This window comes from Ochlerotatus camptorhynchus, unplaced genomic scaffold, assembly GCF_037179485.1.
Source record: "Ochlerotatus camptorhynchus isolate MF236.1 unplaced genomic scaffold, CSIRO-AGI_Acam_v1.1 ptg000539l, whole genome shotgun sequence".
In the NCBI taxonomy this organism is placed as follows: domain Eukaryota; kingdom Metazoa; phylum Arthropoda; class Insecta; order Diptera; family Culicidae; genus Ochlerotatus; species Ochlerotatus camptorhynchus.
In genome coordinates, this window is record NW_027041022.1 from 917,011 (window position 1) to 940,305 (window position 23,295).

The window sequence follows — 23,295 nt, forward strand, 5'->3', positions numbered from 1 at the left end:
TTTTTCCTTTGATTTGTTTTCCGTTGATTCAGACCCATCAACTCATGGACCGGGGACCAACGGCTTTACTTCCTTTCCGAAGGAAGGGATTTTATGCCTCAGAAAATCCGGCGGCGTCGACCTTGATTGAACCCAGGCTTTTTGAGGTGAGAGGCAATCACGGTGCCACTATAAAACAATCCAAAAACTTCATTTGGTTTCAGTGATATAAAAGAAACTTGATATGTGACAAAACCGGATGCATTACTAACTTTAATCAAACCAAAAGTAAAACATTGGGATTGAACCCCGAACAACCGAGATGAGAGGCTTAGTAACCCTAAACCACAGATGCTTTGGGAAAATTGATGACTAAATCATGTTGCTTGCACTCCTGGGGTAAAGTTTTGTTTAAATTGTGTTCAAAAGTTAAGTGCCATAACTACCTTAAAAAAGCGTTGTTCAAAATTGTCGATTGTTAATCACATATTTTAACACACTTTTATGTGGACAGACATGGATTAAACGTGATCCTTATTCATGTATACGATTGACATTATGATCATTTCAAAATGAACTCCTAATAGTTACATTGCGTTTACTTATTTTGAGATTTATGGTCAAATGTATTTTTTTGGCCCAAAGTCAATGGTCCAGTTTTTATAGATTTTTAGTAAAATGAGATTTTGATTTAAATCAACCATCTCTTCAACAGTTGTAAATATATTATTGATGAATACATGCTTCAAACTAATTTCCGCGCTAAAATGTGAATTTGATAAGGAACGGAACTTAAAATTGTGTGTTTTTGGCCCAATTTACCCTCCAACTTACGGTACTATCTTCTTTTTTGCGCGTTCATCAAGTGCACCAGCACGTTTGTTGGAAATTTAATAATTTCCGGGTCACGACTGCGTGTATTATTTGTAATTTACGTCATGTTAAATAGCCCAAAAATATTAACTATTAAAACAAAACTAAAATCTGACTGCATTGACACCCTCTTGTGTGCAATATATAATTTCAAATATTTTTTGATGAATTTCTACTGATGTTTATTCATTAAATTCATAAATTCACTAATAAGCTAAAGCTAAACAAATATGCTAATAAAGATCATGTGTCAAATAAGTTGTGCATGCATAACATAATTATAATCTGTTGCGTTTGGCTTTTCAATACTAGCAATCTTTAGTAAAATAAATTTAACGTACTTTAATAAAACGGTAAAGTTTTCACTTGATTCACATGATCAAAATATTAGGATAGTACTGTACGATTCTTGTTGTCAATTATACCAGTACCAGCAATGCCAGATTGAAAGAAAAATATTAAATCCTAGTACACAACTAACCTTGGATTAAAAACTGCTAAAACCACTATGTACTGATGAGCATACAAATGTTACATGTCAAAGTAACATGACAACATTTATTTAATTGTTTCATTGAATTATTCGATCAAAACATCAAAGGCATTACCCGTAAAATAAAGAACCGTAGAGGTACAATGAAATGTATTGTAACCATACAATAGAGTTTATGGTATTTACAATAAATCGTATTCCCGACAACGATAAAATAACAATAGAATGTATTGTTTCTACAATAGAATCTATGGTAAATGGGGGAATATACAATAGATTAAGGGGGTCGTTATGTATCTTAACCATACAAAAAATCACTTTTTCCCGAACAAACTTGAACCATTTACCATTAATTGTATTGTTGTTCTATTGTTGAAAACTCTTACTATATGGGACCTATTGTACATCTATTGTAATAACAATATGTTAAAACTTCGTGTACTATATACACACAATAAGATCGATTGTTGGCAATAGATTTACGTGTAACTGTATTTTATTTTATGGTAATTGTATGGTTATTTTTTTCCGGGTAAGCAAAGGAATGCAAAAATTATTATCACACACGCAACGTATCGCACAGAGTAAAGAGTTACAGAGCTCTCGTCAACGCCAATTCCTACAGGGCGAATGAGAACGACCCAAATTTGAGTTTAGTTCACTCATAATCGCCAAAAGTGCAGGAACGCAGCGATGAGTTAAATATGTCTCATGGTTCCTTGTGGAAAACCTAACAAATCTGCCGGAAAATGAGGAAATTGACGAAAATTTTATTCAGTCTCGGAGTAATACCAATAGACTGAGTGAATCCAATCTTTACTTTTCTCAAATTCGGGAATTTTTCTCTGGAAAAACCTGGGAAAACATGAGGCAAATTTACTCATCGCTGAGTTCCAGCACTTTTGGCGATTATTAGTGAACTAAACTCAAATTTGGGTCGTTCTCATTCGCCGTGTATGTCGAGTGTGGTGTCCCACACGGAGATGAGAAACTACTCAAAATTAAGTACTTTTCCCTCAATTCCGGGGTTCAGCCCAATAACCCAAATTTGAGTAAATCGCATAAAGTAGTTTCCATTTAACACCAGCAAAAAAATTACCTACTCTTAAGTATATTCTACCGAAAATTAAGTTTAATTCACGTAAATTTGAGAATATGCATTTTACTCAAAAGTAACTTATTGGGCTGAACTATATCGTTGGGTCGAATCTTTTGTTCCTTTTTTGACAACAATAACGAGTGCAAGTGAGAGGTTGAAGTCAATATTAAGTAAAAAGAACTCAAATTTTGGGTAGTATTTTTTCTCCGTGCACTAACTGCTACCAGGAGGACTGAAAGAACAAAAGAGACGGCAAGTATATGCTACATGACAGATAGGCTCGTATTCGCTTTCCTTCTCATAAATCGTAAACAATGGGGTCATCCGTCGTGAATGGAACGACTTTTTTCTACGACGAAATGCATTATCATTTCGCTTTTTCTGGACGACGGTTATTACGCATGAAAAGTGAAAGAAGGAATATGTTTTGCTTTTTAACACAAACACACACGGCCATGAGAAATGCCATTGGAGTAAAGAGAGTTTCCCTGCCATTCCTTCAACATATCCTCTGATAACCCAAGATATGTTCAAATCCTACAGGTAAAGCAATCTGCATGTGGATTGAATAAAGTTTTGAGAATTCAGGATGAATGAAACATTGGATTCAATAGAGCATTTTATGAGACGTTTCTGGTTCAACTCATGAATTAACTTTGACAGGAGGCGGTTACCTAACGGCTGTGAGAAGCAATATCAATATCATCAAATTCTGGCAGGCAAACCAGCTCCTGTCATTTCATAAAATGGACTATTATGGTTGCGTGACATGTCGGCCTCGGCACTTCTTTCCTTTTTATCGCCAGGGGAGTAAATGAAGTCTTAGAGCACAGACTTAGAGTGTTAATTGTTTGCAGAACAATGCATTGGAACTTGATGCAAATAAATACCCGCTAATGATAATAGGTAAAGAAGTGCTGAATCCGACATTTCCCCTATTTTCTATCGTTAATCTTTGAATATGTTTTATTCCAAATGTGTTTTAGAATATCCAAAAGTATGGAACTATGATAATCGTACTAGAATTAGCAGAAAAATCATAAATACATTTTTTGTTTGATGTGATCGTCTCATTCCACAATTAGCATTTTACTCACCTTTGCTTTTGCAGGAAGCATTGATGAAATCTGTGAATAAGATGTTGCCTACAGACACTCTATACATAAGCACCAACAGAAGTGTACACACCTTTCAATATATAAATCTTGGGTATGTTTGAATTGTACATACCAGTAAAGTTGGTATAAATGGTAAAAGGTAGTATAAGTGTAAATAAATTTTGAGTGTAAAAAGCGTTCTCTCCACCGCTGGGTGTCACTACCAATTGAAATTTAAATGGCTCCATTTCTGATTCCCATGTTACCTATCTGTTCTGTGCTACAATGGAAGCGCTCTGACCCTCGTTGGCGAATCGACCATACAAGTAAACCACTGGAAGCGGCTCCCGTTCTGGAAGAGGAGGCTTATTGGATAGTGGAAGATAAAATGTTTATTGTGTTGTACCTTTTGACTATAGTTTTAAGATGTATTGTATAGTGAACAAGAATTCTCGGCTCTGTAAAGTTGATTCGGTTGAGCCTTATTAGAGATGAACTAGCCTAAGGCTAAAAATCTCTTTAATAAAGAATTACAAAAAAAAAAGTTTGGGCCTTATCAAATAAATTAATAATAATAAAAAAATGTAAATTTGGAAGTAATCCTAAGTGGCTCCTGTTCAAAAAATTACTGGAACGATAAAAGCCGAAGAGTTTCGTCCCATAAACATGTTGCACCCATTAGAGAAAATTTTAGAGCTTGCTGTTAAAGGTCAGTTGTTGGAGTAATAGCACAGACAAACAGACATAACACTCACAATCACATTCATCGCAAATAATGTTTTAGTTGGGAATGTGCTTGCATTTGTCATGGTGGCGCCACTGAAGCATTGAGCAATCCACCACATTTCGAACTTATCAGGGATGCCACACACTTAGAAAATGCATGTAAATTTAGGTGTCCTGAGAGTGACATATACGAGCGTAAATTTTGATATAAGTTTGAGTCATAACAGACGCGAAATATAGCTCAATCAAATGTACTTTTCGTCAAGCAACGAACTTTTCAGTCTCGGAACACTTCCCGAGTAGCACACTTCCACTTCAATAAGTTGCAGCAACTTGTTTATTACTGAAATAAGTCGTAAAGAAGTTTCCACAACCGATTAGAGACAAGCGTGCTACTAGGGTTAATATTACATAACATGTTTGCTTACGTCTCATCTTTTATGTTAAAGATGGATTCCGTTACGTGTAAAATTAATTATTTCTAAGTGTGCATGATGTACATTGATACATCTACATTTAGAAAGGACAGCCCTACTTTTGCTCAATAAAACGGATGAAATTATACTTAATAAGTAAAAAAATCTCCTTAAATGGTTGATCAAAATACGTCAAAAATCTTAAAATGCTCAGTAAATATTTAAAGTACGCTCCCTATAATAGAGAAAACTGTACATTAAGCATTTGAAAATGCTCCTTAGTATGCACCGCTCTGTACAATTTTGAAGTGTAATTATACCATATATCATCGGAAAAGCTGCTGTAGAAAGGTTAATAAGTACCATGAAATCAGCTGAAATGTTCAGTAAAAATGCACAAATGCACACAATGATTTACTGAACATTTCAGCTGATTTCATGGTACTTATTAACCTTTCTACAGCAGCTTTTTCGATGATATATTTATTTATTTATTTATTTATATTTATTTGTAATTCATCTGACATATGTGGTCTTAATGAATATGAGAAAACATTTTCAAAACAACTACAAAATTGACAACCTAGTAATTCTATTTTTAAAACGACCAGAAGTTTCGCCGAACTCAAAGAGATCCTCCACCACCGAAAAAGCTCGAATCATCGACGATATTGGTTCATTATATCCAAACAAAGTACGGTGAAATCTGTCCTGTAGTAATGACCGCTGCCGAAGAGAACGTTGAGCAGCAAGGAAGTCCAACATAGAAAGTATCCGGGGGAGAATCGACTTCACCATTTAGCAACTTCGCCACGAATGTCGCCTGTTGTAATCTTCGCCTTCTTTCAAGGGTGTCCATGCCCAACAGTCTACATCGATCGGGATAGGCAGGGAGGTTCAACGGATCGCGCCAAGGTAGATGACGCAGTGCTAGCCGGATGAATCGTCGCTGGACACGTTCAATCCTTAACGTCCAGGAAACATCATTTGGAGTCCAAACAACAGAAGTGGTTTCGAGAATTGGCCGTACCTCATTTAAGTGAAGTACCCTTGATGTGATGATCGAACAATATTGGTTGTTTAGAACGATGAAAGGTCATAACAGAGCACTTCGGTACGCTAATAATTAACTTGTTCCGAAAGCACTAGTCAGAAAATAGGTCTAAAAGTTGTTGCAAATGGTGGCAATCTTCAGTTGAGCGATTAACTAAATATATTTTCAGGGCATCGGCGTAGATGATCACGCATTCCAAGCCTAATTTCGAAGCTACGTCGTTGAAAAACAGTGTGAACAATAATGGTCCCAAGTTGCTTCCTTGGGGAACATCGGATGTATTGCAGAAGGTCGAAGAAACACAGGAGTCAAATTTAACGCGGAGTTTCCTTCCCGTTAGGTAAGAGTTCAGCCAAGACACTAGCTTAGAGCATGATCCGAGACGTGACAGTTAAGCCAACAGCACATAGTGATCGATCTTGTCGAAAGCCGCCTTCAGGTCAGTATGGATGACATCAACTTGAGCCTTGCTTTCCATAGCAGTTATGCAAGTGTTGGTGAAGCTTAGTAGATTCGTCGTGAGCGATCTTCCAGGCATATAACCGTGTTGAACGGTAGAAATATAGCTGTGCGACTGGCGTAGAATCATATAGCTGACAATTATTTCAAACAGCTTTGACGCAGCTGATAAGCTCGTTATTCCTCTGTAGTTCCTGACGTTTTTCTTGTCACCATTTTTGAAGATGGGAAACATAAATGACTGCTTCCATACCTCAGGAAAAACCCCTTCATCGAGCGACCGGGTGAAAATTACAGACAGTGGCTCAGCTAAGTCAACAGCACAGCGGCAAAACAAAATCGATGGTATACCGCCGGGACCAGCAGAAAGCGAACTTTTCAACTTTTTGGCAGCAGATATGATCATTGCAGGAGTAACTACGAATGTCGACAGACTAATAAAGTCCATGGGAATGTCAAAAGCAGCAGACTCAGCTTCGATTTCAGAGGCAGGAGTTTGGTCAAACACAGAAGCAAAAAATCTGGCAAACAGTTCGCAGCTTTCAGAAGAAGATTTCGCTTCGACGTCGTCAAAAATCACGTTGCTCGGTACAGATGAACTTTTCCGCTTACTATTGACGAACTTCCAAAAGCTTTTTGGATTTCTCCGAAGATTAGTCTGCACTCTCATGACATGAGCCTTGTACAAAGCTGAATTCAAATTGCGATACAATTATATGGTACAATTACACTTCAAAATGGTGCAAAGTGGTGCATACTAAGGAGCATTTTCAAATGCTTACTGTACAGTTTTCTCTATTTTAGGGAGCGTACTTTAAATATTTACTGAGCATTTTAAGATTTTTAACGTATTTTGATCAATCAGTTAAGGAGCAACCCGATCTATTTCAAGGAGATTTTTTTTTACTTATTAAGGAACATCGTCATTGTATAATTATTCATTTACCTTTTCACCTTTAGAAAGTGCACTATAAAGTGATGCATTACCTCGTTTAAAAACTATTGTCTAGCAAAAAAAAAGCACAATAAACAAACAAAACAAATCCCTTAAAAACAGTCTAAGCTTCTGCGATTTTTTTCTACGGATCCGTATTTCTGCAGACCTCAATCAATTCTATAAATCTACGGAAAATTTCGTAGAACCGACATCACTGACTTCCATCTGTTTTGTTTTTATTAAACACAGCTGACGTAATGAAAGAACAAGGGAAAAGAAACTAATGTTCATGATAGATGGTGCTAGTGCGCATGCAAAATGCGCTTGACGAATTGAAGAATTTTCTTCTAAGTATTATGTCTGTTTGTCTGTGGTAATAGTTTGTTGATACCAGAACAATCATGATATCGGAAGGTTGTTCTTGTGAAACCGCGTTGAATTTGGTATTAGCAAAGTGGAAAAATAACTTAGAGTGTAAAGATACGATTTTTGCTGTTATTTTTTTGGATCTTAAACGCACTTTTGAAACAATTGCTAGGCACTTATTGTTACGATCAATCAAGCGCTTTGGAATAACGAGTACTGCATATAAATGGTTTGAAAGCTATTTGTCTGACAGAACTCAACGGAGTGTTTTTAATGATTATGTTTCCGGTTCCATGGAGAATAACCTTGGAGTGCCCCAGGAAAGTGTATTAGGGCCCCTGTTATTTATTATGTATATTAATGACTTGCGACGTGTTTTACGATTTTGCGACATTAATCTTTTTGCAGATGATGCTGTGTTATTCATTGCAGCTAAGGATTTAGATGATGCCGTTTTACACTTGAATGAAGATTTTCGTTCTGTTAATAGATGGTTAAATTAGAAACAGTTGAAATTGAATAAAAATAAAACTAAATTTATGGTAATTTCGCGGAATCGAGTATATGAGAACGTCTCTGTTGTAATTGATTTGATGACAACCTTAAGTTCAACTGTCAAATTGATAATGTCATCAAGAAAATTTTCAAGAGGTAGATTTAACTATTGCCAATAAAATACAGCTATCCAAATCAATCATCTCAATCATCAATCATCTAGACTTTTGCCCTTCCATTTTATTTCAGGCCAATGAAACACAAATTTCAAGATTATAGCGCTTGCAGAATAATTTAATGCGTTTGATTTAGATTCACTTCCTCAACTTTGATGCTAGATGCCTTACAATGGCTGTCGGTGAAGCAAAGAATTGTATATTTGACTCAAATATATAAAACTAAAAACGCGCATGAAATAAGAACACCAAACTTCTTGACTTGTGCTTCACAGAATTTATTATTTTTTAAAGGAATAAATGTTTTCAATTCGATGCCTAGACAAATTAAACTTGCAACAAAATTAGCAGAATTTAAGAGACATTGCATTTCACACCTTAAAACTGTCTTTTGAACGGTTAACCAGTGATTTTTTTATGAATTTACAAATTATGTTTCTTGTCGAAGTTATTTTTAACGGATTATTTTGTATGGATAGCTGCTATAAAGACTTTTTAATAATTATTGTAGCCCTGCAAAAACTATTTTGTTCGCCACGATGGTGATGATGGATTTTTAATATTTGATTTAATATATTTTTTTTTTGGGTGGTCTACAAAGGTTTGAACCTCGAGCGCGTATTACGGATAAAGAGGACTGAATTTAACATTTGATAAAAAAAAAAATACAATTTTGAAGCTTATTTGGAAGATACCTTGAGTTAGTAGTAAGTTTTCTGGCAAATGTTGGGAGTTCGTGAGCATTCCTGCCATTGCTGAAAATTATGATAGCATCAGATTGCGGGATTTCTAGTGTAATAGGATGATTTGTTGATTTTTCATTATTCATTGATCGCTTGTAATACTTATGAATATTTTAGGTGGACGAAAAGGACAAAAATATGTTTTGACTTTTTTCTCAGCTTAATCTATATTTTTTTTTCTCGAAATACCCTTGGAATTATCCTCGGAATTCCTTCTCAGAATTTCATTGAAATTGTGCCCTCAAAATTCGATTCCCTTGGTAATGTTCTCAGAATTCCATTGGAACTCTCTACAGAATTCACTTGAAATAATTTTTAGAATTGCTTTGGAATTTTCCATAAATATAATTTGAAGCTTTTCTCAGAATCGAATAGCCTCGGAATTTTCTTGGAATGATCATCAGATCTAACTCAAAATTCTTTTCAAAATTTATTTGGAATATTCATTTTCACCAAAATTAGCGAAATCAATCTCCAGAAATAAAATGATCAAATAAAGGATGCAAACGCCAACAGTAGTGTGAGTGCGTTTCTTTGAAGCATGGTTTAATTGTGCTGCCACAAAGATTACGACTGGAACTGATTTCTTGTCCTTCAAATGTTCAAGAAACGGAGGCGGTATTATAAAACTCCTGGATCTCCATCAAAACCCTATTAAATTCGTTACGCCGCTCCAGTTTTGCGTGTCGCCTGACAACCAACCAGCAAGTCATTTCTCTTTAAAAAAATAACAGTCGTAATTAAGTCATTCCCAGCTGACTGTCTGCATGGCAACGAATTGCTCGAGTACTCGTTTTACTTCTTTCCCTCATTCGAATTTTCCATCCCAATTTGTCGTCGTCGTCGTCGTCGTCGTCGTGGACACTTACCTGTGTGTCTCGATGCACGCTGTACGTTGACCAGCAGCACGGTTCCACCTGGTTCGAGTCAAGGCCCCAAAACTCCAGCTCCTCCTCAAACAGTGGCCCGCAGACATCGGTCGGGTAGTGCAGTTTGCCGGTTCTGAGAGAACAAAACGGGCAAGATAAATGAGGCGGAAAGTGTAATGCATTTGATGGGGGATTCATTTTGAGCTGAGAGAATTATTCATGTGTCCTAGCTGTGTGTACATTGTGTAAAATTATGCTGCTGCCGTGGGTAACTCACCGATAGTAATTCAGCACCTGAGCGAAAACTCCCGGATGTCGATCGAAAAAGTACTCGTTCAGAACGGGATCGTAATTGGCCAGCGCCTCGGTCAGACGTGAGAGTCGGGTAGCAGGAATCTTCTTCAGCGTTGCCTTGTACGTTTCATATCTGCATATGATTCCATCGTGGGGCCATCGTCACCCAAGTTTACATATAGTTGACATACGGTGTGGGTGGTGTCATCGTCATAGCGTAGCGTAGAGATCAACAGAAAGAGATGGAAAATGGAGAAAGAGAAAACCAAACAACTTTTAATAACATGACTGACATATGGAACAACAAACAGAGGGACAGAGGATTGGGGGGGTGGAATTTGAACGACAACAGAGTAAACATCATCAAGGATTCATGTACTTTAAACAAATCCGGTGCTCTCATCTTTACACACACCCCATGCACTGAGTTCCATTATCGTAAGCTGGTCTTCCGAAGTTTATGAAAACTTGTTTTTTTTTTTTGTTTTGTTAGAAGTCGAGTGTGGAGAGGACTTATGGGTTTATCACTGTCCTGCTGGTGAGGAGAGCAAGTTCGCTTCAGTAAATATTCTTGCTTATCAGGGAAACCACTGTAGGAGTCAAGGTTGCAAAGACTCATTTCAGCTAAAATAATGTTTTTCGGAATAATAAAACCAAAAGATGGTATGATGGCATGTTTTACTTGTAACTTACAAGAAGTGGTTACAAAGTATGCGTTGGAAACATAAAACCTGTAAATTTTGCTTTCTATGCGTCACAATCAGCGATTTGCTGATCGCTGAGTGAGTGAGTGAGTGAGTGAGTGAGTTTGTGAAAAATCGATGATTGTGACTCTCATGAAGTGAAATAAACAGGTTTAATATGTCAAACACATTCTTTGCAACCTCTTCTTGTATCCTACCAATTCTAAATTTGATCATGGCATCTAATTATTTCATAATTTAGAAAAACATTGTTTTAGCTGAAATGAGTCTTTGCAACCTTGGTAGGAGTCAGGATCAGGATGAGGATGAACAAAGATAGCATTTCAACTACTGAATGTCGGTGTTCATGACAGACTGACGTCAGAAATTGCTCTATATTTTAAAGAGACACCAGAGTAGAAGAAAAATTGTTTTAATTTCACTGTCAACAATAAAAAGTATGATGTATAAATTAGGGAATACAACTAGATAGGTGCCTCTATGGTATCCTGTGTTGCGAACATTTGCATTACCCAGTACCAAGCTTACTCGAGTAATACACACCAGGCAACCAGAAGTCGTATAACAATGTACCAATGTAACAATATAACCATGAACGTTGAGATTACGGGGCCCGTGTTTTGAACACTCATCAGTCAGTGCTTGGGAAATGGAAAAGGCTAAAGGCGTATAATAACTACCTTGTGTAAGACGTTAACCATTTTTAAGTCACGCTTATGGAATTCACAAGTGTCGTTCGCTTATGGAATTCATAATTCGTATGTTTATTTAACTTAGTACGACAATGGACAACAATCCTGTTGTCACGGTCAGTTTGGCAACAATGCAAGAAAGATTGAAATGCAAGAAATCAATATAGGGTATATTGATAGTTGAATATGTGCCAGACAATGACAATAATTTCATAACAAGAACCAAGCGTTTGTTGGTCATTTTTGTCAATTTATTTATCGTTTGAAAAGCTTGAACCAAAGTCAGAGCGATGTAAATTAAATTGAGAAATTGCCCATAGTAATTCGCCAAAATCAAACCATTTGCGCTACCTCTGAACCTTCATCAATTTGTACCAGTTTTTGCACAGACTAACTTTGCGAAGGTCATGGATAGGTAAATGGGAAATGAACTGTTGCTAGCAATGCATCATTTATTGCTCGGCCAAGAGGGTTATGTAACGCTGTTTTAAGTTGTGACAATGAAAGAGGATATTTTACTTTAGGGATTGCAAATTGTTTCCACATGTTAAATAGTATGCTACAGCCATCAATTGACGTTTGACTGGTTTTGATTAGTTTTGAGCTGTGAGTGAAAATGCATGAAAATTTCAACCATTACATTTGTTTGCAGAATAAAGTCTGGTCCACTAAGAATCCGGAAACTTTATATCTTCTATAACACTGCCTCTAGTGAATGGATTTCGAATGTTTTGGCAGCGATTTTTTTGTTTGAAAGTACACGTGTATCAGTGGTGAAAGTTTTGTCTCGATACGTGCATTATTAAAAAAGATGTACTAAATAGTAGACGAGAGAAGAATATTGATCTTGAACACCCACGTCTTAAACCCAACGTAGTAGATTCGAAGTATCGCGAAAAAGTTGAAAATTTCCGTTTCTACCGTGCGAGATGTTCTCAAGCGGTTCCGTGATTGCAAGAGTGTAGCCCGAAAGGTTCAAAGCAAACATCCAACTGGTACTTTGGATCAGCAGCTGACCTGTCTGGTGTTGAGGTCGATTAAGAGAAACCCAGAGCTCTCGAATCGGGATGTCGCCAAAAAATACAGTGCCAGCCGTAGTATTGTCCGTAAGACTCCAAGCAACCGAACAGGACGATGAAGCAGAATCTAGTGACCAGAACACGCACCCGGAAGTTGTACGGCCGGGTTCTGATGAAGTACAGGGGATGGCTTCTCATTGACGACGAAACCTGTGTCAATATGGATTTCAGGCAAGTTCCCAGACAAAAGTTGTATCTGGCCATAGCACTGGGTGATGTCCCCAGAAAAATCATGTTTATTTTCGCCGATAAATTCTCCTAGAAACTGATGATCTGACAAGGAATTTGCAGCTGCAGACTCAAAACCAAGCTTATCATCACCAACAAAACGGTGAGCAGGATCAATTTTCTCTTCTCGTCTTCCATCTAAAACAAATTTTTTTAATACTGAACATATCAAGACGAAACTATCACCACCGAAATACGAGTACTTTCAAAACAAATCGCTCTCAAAACATTTCAAATTCGACCACTAGAGGCGCTGCTATAAAATAAATATAGTGGACCACACTTTAGCACGCGAGTTTTTTTCGCTCAGGAGTGCGGAGTCCAATGCGTTTGTTACCAAACAAACTAGAACTATGAGTGAACTTGGTAAAAAATTTGCATTGTGACATCCGACTGAGCTTTAGGGAAAGTTCATCGGTCTGAAAAAAATTACGTTTTGATTTCTATAAAAAATATTGGAAAAAGATATTAAAAATTCAAAAAACAAAATCAAATTTTTTTCTACTTTTTAAAAAATATTTGGAAAAAATATTTAAAAATTTCACGTAAAAATATTTTTTCTCTCTCATCATTAAAAAAATAACTCTCAGCAAAACCGAGAAGTCGATGAAAAATCAATTTTTATGTCATGATGACAACCAAATATTTTTTTTTGTGTACTAGTATTTACTTAAGAAAATTAGAAAAAAAGGTTTTTTTTTAGATTTTTGATATCTTTTTCAAATATTTTAAGAAAAATCGAAACGTAATTATTTTTTTCGGAGCGGTAAACTTCCCATTAACATCAGGCTCATAACATAATTTGTTAAATTTTCCTTTGCAACCATAGCGGGATCCGTCCAGCAAACAGATGGTAAACAGTTTCATTCATAATTCGAATCTTTGACAAAAGCTTGAAAGACAATATTTCAAGAGATAAAAAGTCGAAGCACAACAGATCGAAGGACAAAAAGCTCCAATGATGTTTAATGGGACAATGCTTAATGGGACAAACTATCTAAATGAAAAAAGGTTGAATGGACAAAAGGTTGCAAAAGCGTTACGGTTAAAATATGAAAAAGGTCGAATGAACAAAGGACGAAAAGGGCAAAAGGTCGAAAGACTTAAAGTCTAAGTAACTTAAAACTCAACCTTTTGCCCTATGTGGCATTTTGACCATTCGACATTTGGTATTTTAGAATTTCATTAGACATTTAATTGATTCAACTTTTTGTTCACTTAACAAATTGTCCACTCAATCTTTTGTCCATTTCGACATATTGTCTCCCTAACTTTCATTCGACAGTGTGACCATTTCAACCTTTATTCTATTTAATCTTTCATTTAGAAAATATAACTTTTCCTTATTTAATATATTCTAATTTGATTCGACCTTTTATCCATTTGATATTTCGTTCCTTTCGACCATTTGTCTTTTTCGACCTTAAGTCTTTTTCGGTATTTATCATCTTTATTTTTTTAGATCGTTTCTCAATTATTTATAAAGGTAAAAAGGCAAATGGTGATAAGGTCAAATGATAATTAGGAAGGCTAATTATCATTCGACTTTTAAATTATTTGACTTTTGTCTTTTGACCTTTTGTGTGCTTCTTTCTCATCTTTTCCGCATTTCAAGCTTATTACTTATCGCATATTAGCTTATTGCGTGCTCTCAACTTAGTGCTCTAGATGCACTTCCAAAGTCATTCATAGAGAGCTTTCGATGCCTGTACCATTTTTGCATTACTCTACATTTTCGAAACTCTAAAATGAACTCGAGTTTTGTTTCTCTCATACAACGTGTTCAAAGCTTCATTTCTATAACGCCTAGCTTGACTCTCAGCAAGCAATGAAAATGAAAAAGAAGCATGTTTAGAAGGAAAGGCTGGCTGTGAATCTTCTCGTCGTTGCTTTGCTCATTGTTTTCAATGTAAGTAATGTCGATTTTCTAGTTAAACGAAACCCCATTCACCGTTCTTTCAATTTGTTTAATATGCTTTATGTTCCGTTTTCGTTATTTTTTATATAAGATTAATATGTGGATGGAAGAAAAATTTAACATATTACGTCTAATCTTCAAGTGTTTTCAAGTGAGAAATGCTTTATATATGTATTTTCATTTTCCGTCATATACGTCATGAAACCTCTGGTGATGTGTTTCATGAAAGATGAAACTATCAAAGTCGAGCGCTCTTTCGCTCGCCTGTTTCACCGAAGCTTGAAAGAAAGACCAATGTAGCGGTGGGAGAAAAAGAGACTAGCGGTTGAACATTTGTTTGTGCATGCCAAATGAGGTTCTAGAATGCTGCGAAGCTGTTCGACTTTAACAGAAAAAGAAAGCCAGCGCATCGATTTATTCGACTGAAGCTGATACTGTGACGCCCTGATCACAACTCTATGCCCAGGGAAGTCGAAAAAAAATTCCAACCCGACGAATTCCTAGACCGGACCGGGAATGGAACCCAGCCACCTCCAGCATGGTCTAGCTTTGTAGTTGCGCCAGTACCGACTGAGCTTAGCGAGGCACCCTTTTATCTTACAATCCTTATATATAGTCAAGCTGTGAATCTGTAAAAAAAATCCTCAGGGTTCTCTTAGAAGTTTTCTCAGAATTCCTTAGCATTTAACCTCGGTAAATCTAATGAATTTGCGACAAAGACTCCTTTTCATAGTTTTTCATGGTTTCCATGGAATTTTATTTACTCATAACTACCTTGCTATTCTCCTTAGGTTCCACATGGAATCTTCAGATCCTCAGAACTACCTTGAAAGCAGATATCACTTGATGTTTTTCTCACGTTCTTCCAGTTACTCCATTGGGATGAGTTCCTTAGAATGTTCCATGAGCCTTGTTAGTAAATTTGTATAGATCAGATCGATTCGTTGTGAAAAATATAGTGAAATTTTTGAAAAAATGTAATTCAAATCCAGTCGGCGCCGTCGAGATTTTCGGAGGTGTAAAATCTATGACCACACCTTTGGAAGGGAAGTAAAGCCGTTGTTCCTCGGTCCCGGAGTTGATGGGTCGATAAGTAGGGTCCAGATGTGGGAGCTGGATTGGCGTTTGTAGCATTGGCACATACACATCGAGAAAAAAAATTATGGAATTACAGCGTTCGCTGTTTGTTAGTTTTTGATTGCACACTGATAAAGGACTAGCTCAAATGAGTTTAATTTTATCTGTCATAATTCAGCAACATCAAAATGTAGTTGTATAGTGTGATGTACTTTGAAGTATTTTGAACCAGTTTAATGCATTTTAATTGGCGATTTTTCATTCCGGTTACAGTAAATAAACATTATTCAGCAGGCACCTGAAAATTGGTCTGGAATGGGATAGGAACTGAATTCGAAAATTTGAAAATTTAATTTAATTAAGGATATTGTCGCCTGATTTCAAAGCTTTGAATTGAATGTTTGTTTATTTTTGAATAAAATTTATTAATCATTAATTTGGTAATTATTATAAAGACGAGCAGAAAACAACAATCTCGTAGTCCTATACCAATAATACGGTCATGCTTGGGACACAACCCTTAATTTTTTCTAGATTTCTCGATTTTTTCCTGTAAATAAATTACGTTTTCTCACAACTTAATCTCAGACGCCATTTTGATTGGAAGTGACGCTTTCGAGTTATGGTTTGTTGCAAAATTCGCAATTTGTAGATTTTTGGGCGATTCAAAATGGTCGAATTTCAGTTCAATTATGCAAAGCTGCATGCAAATCAGGTTAGCAATTTTATTTATTTTTTTAATTGGCTTGGAAATGCTCAATATGTTAAATGTTTCTATGACTGGTATGCAGTGTTCGGAAAAACTCAAAAACTCATATCTCACGCATTAGTTTATGCGCCTTTGAATTTTGTCTTTTGCAACAACGTCGCAAAAATCACCGATGAGTTTTCAGGTTCAAAAATTCATTTCTTTATATTTTGGCGTTATTATTGTTATTACTATTGTTTGTGCATCAGGGGTTGGAAATCGAACACAACATGCATAGGTATGATATCAATTGACGTTTGAGTGGTTTTTATGAGTTTAAAGGTGGAATGATTTTTCTGCGTTGTGAGTGTGAGTGCGTGAATATGCATGAGAATCTCAAGCGTGAATTTTGTTTGTCGCATTCGCACGCGAGTTTATTCTCGCAGGGAGGCTCAATGAATGAGATTTGAGATTGATTTTCCGAACACTGCTGGTATGATTGCAATGTATGATTATAAACTGTTATGAAAATTATGATACAGCCTCATCGAAGCATTGTCACCCATTGTGAGTGAATGAAAGTGAAAATATTCGAGATTTCTCATCACTAATGCTTATTTAGACGGCTCCAGTTCTGAAAATTACCTAGGATTAGGAGGATATAAATGCTTTGAAAAAAAAAAAATCAAGACGTGAATATTCATCGAGAAATAATCAAATACTCCTTGAATCATACATTTTGACTTTGACAGTCTGAAAGGTATTCTGGTAGGACTCAAGTGAAAAGCTCTTACGAAGTATACTGCCGCTCTTCGCATGTCGGCCCCATAGTAGTTTTGGTCAAAACTGAGTTTTTCAATGCAAATGGTAGCTAACCACCCATATTTGCATAATACTGGATGAACTCAATAACTTTGTTCTGAAAAGGTTTGAAAAGACAGCCAAATTGGTTATCTCATCACATAAGAAGCAATAGTACGAATCAAGCTTAAAATCCGATTTTCTCGGCTTGCTGGTTTTCGCCATGCGAAGAGCGGCAGTATAGGGAACATACAAATGAAGCTGTCCTCTCTATGATCAACAGGAAATCAATAACCTTCAATTCCATCTGGTAGAGTAAGCGTACGCATAATGCCCAAACTCCTTTCAACAGACTTGCATTGAGTCTAACACATATCCCCTCTGGTTGATAATAGACGTCTTCATCATAATGTTATGTACGTCTGAAACCTGTTTGACACCGTCTATATTACGGATTGTTTGTATTTAATTTGATATGCAATCCCACCTCATCCTTCTCGGATACAAGCAGGTTAGTGTCGTGCGTGCGAGCGTGCGTGCGTGCGTGCTTGAATGTGTTAGGGTTACCTGAAACTTATACGCACATGCATGCCGACCGACACATCTGCGGATGAAAGCAATTAAACGATGGGGTACACGTCTTAGGGAAAGCTACCCAAAACTTGGCAAGTAATTATATTGGATGTGACATGTCTCCCAGAGGGTTTGGCAAGTTTGCCAAACCATGACGACAACTACCGAACGTTGGTAATTGGATAAAAGTTTGGGGACAGGTGAAAGTTAAATGTATGCTAAACTTTAATGTGCTTTCACTTCAACTTACACACTGACTGGTAGAATAATATCATCAGCTTTTTACCTCCCCGGACAGCCTGGGGCCTGACTAGTAATTAAATAAAGATCGTTCATCTCATCTAATTGCACATTTCAGCACCATTGCATCGCAACAGATATAAATTAATTATGCCATCTTAAAACTACCAGAGGGGTGAAAAGATGTATCGATAATTTGCGTACAGCCATCTCAAGCAGCTGTGGACAAACCATGTTCTACAGGTACTCTTCATTGGCAAACAGACAAGGACCTATAGCACTTGTATTAATTATACTGACATCAATCTAGGGAATGGATCTTACTTTTTGCAGTCCTTATGGAAGACGCCTTTGCAACCGAAGAGTCCTCTTAGCAAGACCATCATCGTCTACAAAAAGCACATCTCGATGAAGACATTGAGAAGGTAATTAGGAGCAATTAGTACGCTCTGATAAGTACAGCAGTGCTGGTGTTGCAATGGGGCCATCTAGAAGCTAACGACTCGCTTGGAAAGTATCGCAATTGCACATCTCGACAAGTAACGCAACGCAACGAGAATGGGACGATTTTGTCCTCTTCATGTTCAACTGCGTTGCAAAGTGCAACAGAACAGGATGATGATGTAATTGAACTCGGAAGGGCTTTTACGTGACTGCGAAGGGACAGAAGTTGGACTCAATCTTAGCACTGCCGGGCTGACTACGTGGACCTGCATTGTTGAATAATTTAAGCTTTCCTTCTTCAGCTACGAACGGAAAAGTGGATGTCTTTAATTTTGCTAGGATGCAGTTATTTTTCTCAAATAAAATACATCTCTCGTTTCGCATTTTAAAGCGATGCAAAGCCTCAATAACAAACAACTACCAATGAACTTTTCCAGCTTATTACAAATCTCTCAAAAGTTTTCCTTATCCCGTTATTCATCATCGTGATATCTCCATATCAGTCCATTTGCTCTTCCCCATTCGGTGGCATAGGCCAAATGAAAAATCTGCGTCATCCTCCTGATCATGCCCTTCTATTAAAGTTCTCCGGTGATAAAGCACATCATCCTCATCCTTACTCTGCCACCGAGCCAAATGCCTATCATAAAGCAGGTCATATTTCAAATCCTGCAGGAGCGTAACACTGGAAAAACCGAGCAGATTTTCGTACTTGTTACGACGAGAGCTTGAGTTTGGTTGTACATCTGGACCAAAAAATATCATCACCAAAGTAAACTCACTAGATGAACCAGATAAAAAAAAAGACAAATGGAGAGAACGATTCCACTCACCTGATGCCTCCCACGTTGAGAATGATACGATTTTCGCCGTCCATCGCGTGCATCTGCTGCTGCTGCTGCTGCTTGTCCTCTGCTTGGCTTGCTCAGCGTTAAATCATTTTCATAATTCATGACAGTCCATTTGTTCACTCGGTTGGAGAGTAATTTTTTCGCTCACTTTTTATGCACTCACTTGTTTCAACTTTTATTTTCCACTTTGAGCCTTGTTCTTTTATGCTAGGACCAACTGTGGTTTGTCCTTCTACTGCATTTGTAGGTTGGATCTCGTCATTTCATAGTTTTCGCTGTTTTTGCATTCATTATTCTGGAAAATTACACAAGTTCATTACGAAGGTTATTCTTCATGCCATGCACAGTTGGATTTTCCGAAACGTGTCAGGACATATGATTCTCTTGGCTGCCGAATCGTTTAACATTGAGGTTTGTTCTTATTTGGTACCAATGGTTTTCAGATGAATAAATGGATCTCATCGAATATAAATTTATAATTAGATCACAGTTTACGGCGAATTCACCTTCTTTATCTTCTTTTTGGTTTTTGACATTTCTTATGCAAACGTTTTGCTGGCCCTAAACAAAGTGTTCTTTATAGCACTTTCATAGTTTTAGACTGAGTGCATCCTTTGCCACCCAATGCATGAATTTGTATATAGCGTGGAGCGTGAAGTACAGACAATTTCCTCTAGGAAGATTTTTTCTAGAACAGACAGGGAATCGAACCCATCAAATTCAAATTTCAACACCTTGAACTACATCAACCCTATGGATCTAGAGAAGACATAAAAGAACAAGGGCATACAATATTGTATTGTTTTAATTGCGATTATTACATATAAACATTATTTTAACCATAGGATGGCGATCTTGCCCCGTCCTACCCTACGTCGCACGTTGCCTTTCTCGTACACCGAGGTGTACCGAAAGGCTATAATGTCACCTGTAAACACATTTTAGATCTGATACTAATCGACTTAGCTCGACGATATCGGAAATTAGTGCTGGAAGTATCTGGATATAAATATCCAGATAAGCGGCGCCAGTGGTATAGTGGTAAATGTGATTATCTCTCGCCCCAGCAGGCCTGGGTTCAATCCCAGTCGGCGTCGCCGGGATGTTCTGAGGCATAACATCTCTGATCACGCCTTCCTTCGGAAGGGAAGTAAAGCCGTTGGTCCCCGGTCCATGAGTTGATGGATCGATAGGTAGGGTCCAGAAATGGGAGCTGCCTCCCTGGCGTCGGTACACACTTAGAAATACCTAATTTTACACGTGACGGAATCCATCTTTGACATAAAGGATGAGACGTAAACAAACATGTCATGTAAAATTAAGTGCTCCGTAACTGAAAAGTTCGGTACTCGACGAAAAGTACGTTTGATTGAGCTGAGTTTCGCGTCTATTACGACTCAATTTTATGTCAAAATTGACGCTCGTATATGTCAGTCTCAGAGCACCTAAATTCACATCAATTTTTCTAAGTGTGTAGCATTGGTGCTCAGCACGGAAAACAAGATCGACAATCAAGAAAAAAACATATATGATATTGTGGACCTCCGTGTAACGGTTAACGTTAAAAGAAATCGTTGAGTTTGCTGAACTTCAATATATTAACTCCAGAATGATTTGTAGAACTAAAACAAAAAAAATATACGTCGGCCCAACTTTGTGTCTCATAGAATGTTACTGAATTGCATTAAGTTCAATAGGTTTGAAAATACGATCGTTACATCGAACAAAGCTTCAAGATTTCAAGGAGCCGGTGTTTTAGTGGTAAGCGAGACTGCCTCTTACTCCAAAGGGCCTGGGTTCAATCCCAGTCAGCACCGTGGGGATTGTCTTAGGCATAAAATCTCTGATCACGCCTTCCTTCGGAAGGGAAGTAAAGCCATCAGTCAGAGGAGCGGAGCGTAGTTCGTGAGTTGATTAGTCGATAGGTAGGGATCAGGTGTGAAAGCTGCGTCCCTCGTACATTTGTACTCAGTAGATGATTTTAAAAGCCTTTATTATTGTGTTTCTCGTACTCAGTTATATGGAATTGGATTAATGTTCCTAATTTTTGTCTAAATGTTCCTAATATTGGACCAATTCATTCGTTTTGAAGGAAATCGTCCAGATGACGCTTTGTTCTACGAAAAATTGAAGAAAAGGGGATTTTATGGACACAATCTTTAGTTCCAAGGCCAACATTAGATCGATTTGCCTTATGTTTATTAAGCATACAAAGACAACATTTAGGCTCGTCAATTGAAAAAAAAATCTGCGATTGTATACGATCTCACAATTTAATGAGGTTTTTGGTGACCTACACACTTAATACCGATTGCCGAAGTCGGTTGAATTTTACCGGGATTTTTAACAGTCAGTCAAATCTTCAAATGACAAACAATAAAAATTTCATATATTATTTTTTATAAATAAAGAAGGAATCAAAATGACCAAAATGACAAGCGATCAGCGAACCAAATAATGACGCTGTTAGAAGTGGAAAACTATAATTATATAATCTTCTTCCTTTTTTTCATGACAAGCAGCTCGTGCGACACAGCTCACTCGGGGCGGTAGAAGGAATCGAGCAAATTTTTGGCAAGCTGCTTCACGAAGTTAAGCCAAAGATGATACACGTGTGTTAATGAGAATTTTTTGTTTTGTCTATTCTCGCATAGCTACAGAATAGGGATACCCACAGCTTATGGGATTTTCACTGTGGTGGATTATCTAATTTATTTCAATACATGAAGCTATACTGTCTTCTACAAAGTTGTTGTACTGGGATCAGGGTTCTGTATTTTCGAAACAGAGAAAAGAAAATGAACTCTTCGAAGAATCGCTTCATTTCGAGCAACATCATGTTCGTGTAAGTCATCGTGTTTCTTGCTATCGAGTCACGATGATTATTCCTCTTTTCAAACATGACTGAACTATCGCTTGTTTCGTTCGTCAAGTGCTTCAGTTCATTTCATTTGAAGCAAAGACTTGTTTCAATTGATGCAATGAACGACTCGAAAACTGCTTCCTTCTTTTTTTCCACTTTCACTTCAATTCGGGTCTCATTCGATTTTGACGACGCAGGTATCAACATATAATCATGGAACACCCTTCCATGTGAAACCGCGGAATCATCAATTCAACATGCCGCGTGGCGATAGGCAAACACCACGCGACAATCGGATAGCAACAGCATCGAGCAAGGTTCATCGAGCAACAGGACGTCAGCTGGAATTAATGCATGATCAGCATAAGTAGGGCATAAGTAGGGCATAAGTATGACCAGTAGGAAAAAATGCAAACAGTTGATAGTTAGAATTTTAAGTGAACAGTTCAGTTTTGATTTAACTTTAGTGATTTGATGTAACAAATTGTGAAATAAATATTTTTTTATACCATTCGCAACGCGACTGTTATAATTATATAGTATCCGGATAGTATCCGAACAATATCGTTTGCCGATAAGGATGGTATCCGGATTATATGTAGTAATAAAAATTATTTAATATTAAACGAAAATAAAATTAACTAGGCATATTCTCCCACAGGTGTCGAACAAACCATGGTTCAAAGGGTTGGACATGAGCCGCGACTTTATACGCGTTATATCAAGGCTTATGTCCAAGCACTGCTCGTTAGACTCGCACTTCTATCGAATTGGGCTCTCAGGCAGCAATTTATGTGCGTGTGGCAGTGGTTATCACGATATCGAGCATGTTGTTTGGTCGTGTACCTTACACCGTGTTGCCAGATCTGAGTTATCCACATCCCTCAGGGCCCGAGGAAAACAACCCGCGATACCCGTTAGAGATATCTTGGCGAGCCGAGATTTTGACTATTTGAATTTAATTTATGTGTTTTTAAAACGGATAGATTTGAGGATTTAGAAGTTAGTGTCATCTTGTGTTCTCCCAAGTTGTTAGCTACCCATCGGTGTACCCCCATGTT

The 23,295-nt window shown here is 37.3% G+C and overlaps 1 protein-coding gene across 3 annotated transcripts in view; it reads right to left on the bottom strand.

Annotated features, from left to right (window-relative positions):
* The window catches only part of LOC135713132 (potassium voltage-gated channel protein Shaw-like), a 301,944-nt gene that overhangs the window by 102,614 nt on the left and 176,035 nt on the right, over window positions 1–23,295 (bottom strand). For all 3 annotated transcript variants that reach the window (XM_065236241.1, XM_065236240.1, XM_065236242.1), the window contains 3 exons: window positions 19,354–19,666; window positions 10,060–10,209; window positions 9,783–9,915 (listed from right to left, as the gene is read on the bottom strand). In XM_065236241.1, coding sequence (XP_065092313.1) covers window positions 9,783–9,915; window positions 10,060–10,209; window positions 19,354–19,406 — 336 coding nt within the window. In that variant the 5' untranslated portion in view covers window positions 19,407–19,666. The remainder of the gene's footprint in view (window positions 1–9,782; window positions 9,916–10,059; window positions 10,210–19,353; window positions 19,667–23,295) is intronic.